Below are 2,626 nucleotides of genomic sequence, written 5' to 3' on the forward strand. Positions count from 1 at the left end.
GGGACTCAAAAATTTACTTTATAAAATAAATAAATTCACATAAATTACAATTTAGTACAAAAACATTTAAAATTCTTTTAAACAATAAAATTTATATATTTTTTAATTTAAATTTTTGTTATTGACGTTTTTTGTTCTAGATTTTATTTCGTATAAAGTGTTATAACATGTAAAGTGTTATAACATGTTCTTTTTTTGTTTATTATTTTTCTAGTTTTAGTTTATAACTAATATTTACTGTCTGTTTCAAAATATGGAAACTTCATTTTCTTTGATATAAATATATAGAAAACAAAAACAAAATTTTTAATTTATTTGTTGATTTCAATATATTTGTAAGAAAGAAAATGTTCTTTCGCATTTAGAGAAACCGGCATTTAAAAATAATTTTCTTGTCAGAAAATGACAAACTTTGGCATTCTAAAATTTTAATATTCACAAGTTCCCAATGTTGGTTTTTTAAAATTCACAGGTTAAAATGACATTTCAAAGGTTGACAATCGTTTCCAAATGTAAAAATAACGGTCTTGTAAATTTCTATTAATTCCGTAAAGGTAATTTCGAAAGTTGGCCTCCGGTAGGTTAGTGATTAGTGTCCTAGTCTGGTAGACCGGAGGTGGTGGGTTCGAGTGCCACCTGAGGCACTGGTTAAGGATTATATTTTATTTTTAATGTGCAGAGAGATTTCAGTTGCTATGAAACAAACACACATATTTCAAAACGATTATTCATAAATTTTAATAAAACAATTTACGTTGAACGATGAAAAATACAACTCTGTAATGCAGTGACAGTATTATTAACGCTCAGTTTCATTGTTAATTCTATAAACAAAATTTGCAAATGCAACACATTCATTTTGTATGTGTTATTTTCGGTCATTTATTTCTCGTAGGGATATGTAGCTCAACCAAACATTCTTTTGACTTTCTCTCGAACTTTTTTTAATTATCAGTCGTTACGCACAGCACAAAATATTGTAAATACTAATGTGATAAATATCATACCCACTCGAACCATCGATCCATATACAAATTTTCAAAATATTTTTGATGAACTCGCTAGAATTTTTAAATCTTTTACATAATCGCTGTATTATACTAGATAATAGCTATATTGTCATCACTGGTGACTGGCAATTCGCATGCAGCTAACTTCATTGTATAAATGACTTTGCTGTCTTGAATCTATTGTAGCGAAAATATATTGTTTATAAAAAAAGAAAAATATTTTGGAGCCAATTGTTCTATATAAATAATTAGATTATAAAACGCAATGCCTGCCGAAAACTTGGAAGAACAAGGATTAGAGAAAAACCCTAATTTGGAATTGGCTCAGTACAAGTTTTTACTAACATTGTCTGAACATAAACATGAAGTGGGTTTAAAAAATAAGCTGTTGGATGCAGTTAAGTTAGACAATATGGCTCCTTTCTATGAATATCTGTGCAGTGAACTCCAGTGGGCAGTTGATAAAGATTTGCTTGATCGAATGAAGGAACAAAATAGAAAGGATCTGGAAAAGTTGGATGAAGCCATCGAAGATGCTGAAAAGAACTTGGGTGAGATGGAAGTAAGAGAAGCAAATCTTAAAAAGTCGGAATATTTATGTCGCATTGGCGATAAAGCTGAAGCAGAGCTAGCATTCCGTAAAACTTATGAAAAAACTGTATCATTGGGCCATCGTTTAGACATTGTTTTTCATTTAATACGCTTGGGTCTTTTTTATTTAGACCACGATTTGATAACACGTAATATCGAAAAGGCAAAATATTTAATAGAAGAAGGTGGCGATTGGGATAGACGAAATCGGTTGAAGGTATATCAGGGTGTTTATTCAGTAGCTGTACGTGACTTTAAAGCTGCTGCTACATTCTTCTTGGATACGGTTAGTACATTTACGTCTTACGAACTAATGGATTACCCAACATTTGTGCGTTACACGGTCTATGTTGCCTTAATTGCTTTGCCCCGCAATGAACTGCGCGATAAAGTTATAAAAGGAGCAGAAATCCAAGAAGTACTACATGGACTGCCGGATGTAAAACGTTATTTGTTCTCCTTATACAACTGTCAATATGCCGAGTTCTTCAAACACTTGGCAGAAGTGGAAATCGTTTTACGGAATGATTATTTAGCACATCCCCATTATCGTTTTTATGTTCGTGAGATGCGTATTTTAGCTTATACTCAGCTATTGGAATCTTATCGCTCTTTAACCTTACAATATATGGCTGAAGCTTTTGGTGTTAATGTAGACTATATTGATCAAGAACTATCACGTTTTATAGCTGCCGGACGGTTACATGCCAAAGTGGATCGTGTTGGTGGCATTGTTGAAACAAATCGTCCCGATAATAAAAATTGGCAATATCAAGCCACTATTAAGCAAGGTGATCTTCTTCTAAATCGTATTCAAAAATTAAGTCGTGTTATAAACATCTAATCACCCACAGCTGTATTTATATTATAAAAAATTAAGCATGCCAATTTCTTTATGAACATGGCTGCTAATTTCATTACTTTATCCAATAAATAAAAAATCATTTAGTCCCAAATATAATTTGTATTTTTATTTCATAAAACAATGGTAATTTATCTAACAATTTTACTATAAAAACTTAAAA

General features: G+C 31.0%; 1 protein-coding gene across 1 annotated transcript; it reads left to right on the plus strand.

The window, feature by feature from the left end:
- The first annotated feature begins 1,129 nt into the window (after window positions 1-1,129).
- On the plus strand, window positions 1,130-2,557 carry LOC119616008 (26S proteasome non-ATPase regulatory subunit 6). The gene has a single exon (XM_037972123.1). It carries the CDS (start codon window positions 1,276-1,278, stop codon window positions 2,443-2,445), a length of 1,170 nt encoding a protein of 389 aa, XP_037828051.1. The 5' UTR covers window positions 1,130-1,275; the 3' UTR covers window positions 2,446-2,557.
- Window positions 2,558-2,626: the final 69 nt, after the last annotated feature.

This window comes from Lucilia sericata, unplaced genomic scaffold, assembly GCF_015586225.1.
Source record: "Lucilia sericata isolate MDLA Ls3-8-SP2 unplaced genomic scaffold, ASM1558622v1 Contig000051F_arrow, whole genome shotgun sequence".
Classification (NCBI taxonomy): domain Eukaryota; kingdom Metazoa; phylum Arthropoda; class Insecta; order Diptera; family Calliphoridae; genus Lucilia; species Lucilia sericata.

Bases quoted from the DNA above. Each gene is read 5' to 3' on its own strand.
- LOC119616008 (XM_037972123.1), top strand. From the start codon at position 1,276: ATGCCTGCCGAAAACTTGGAAGAACAAGGATTAGAGAAAAACCCTAAT.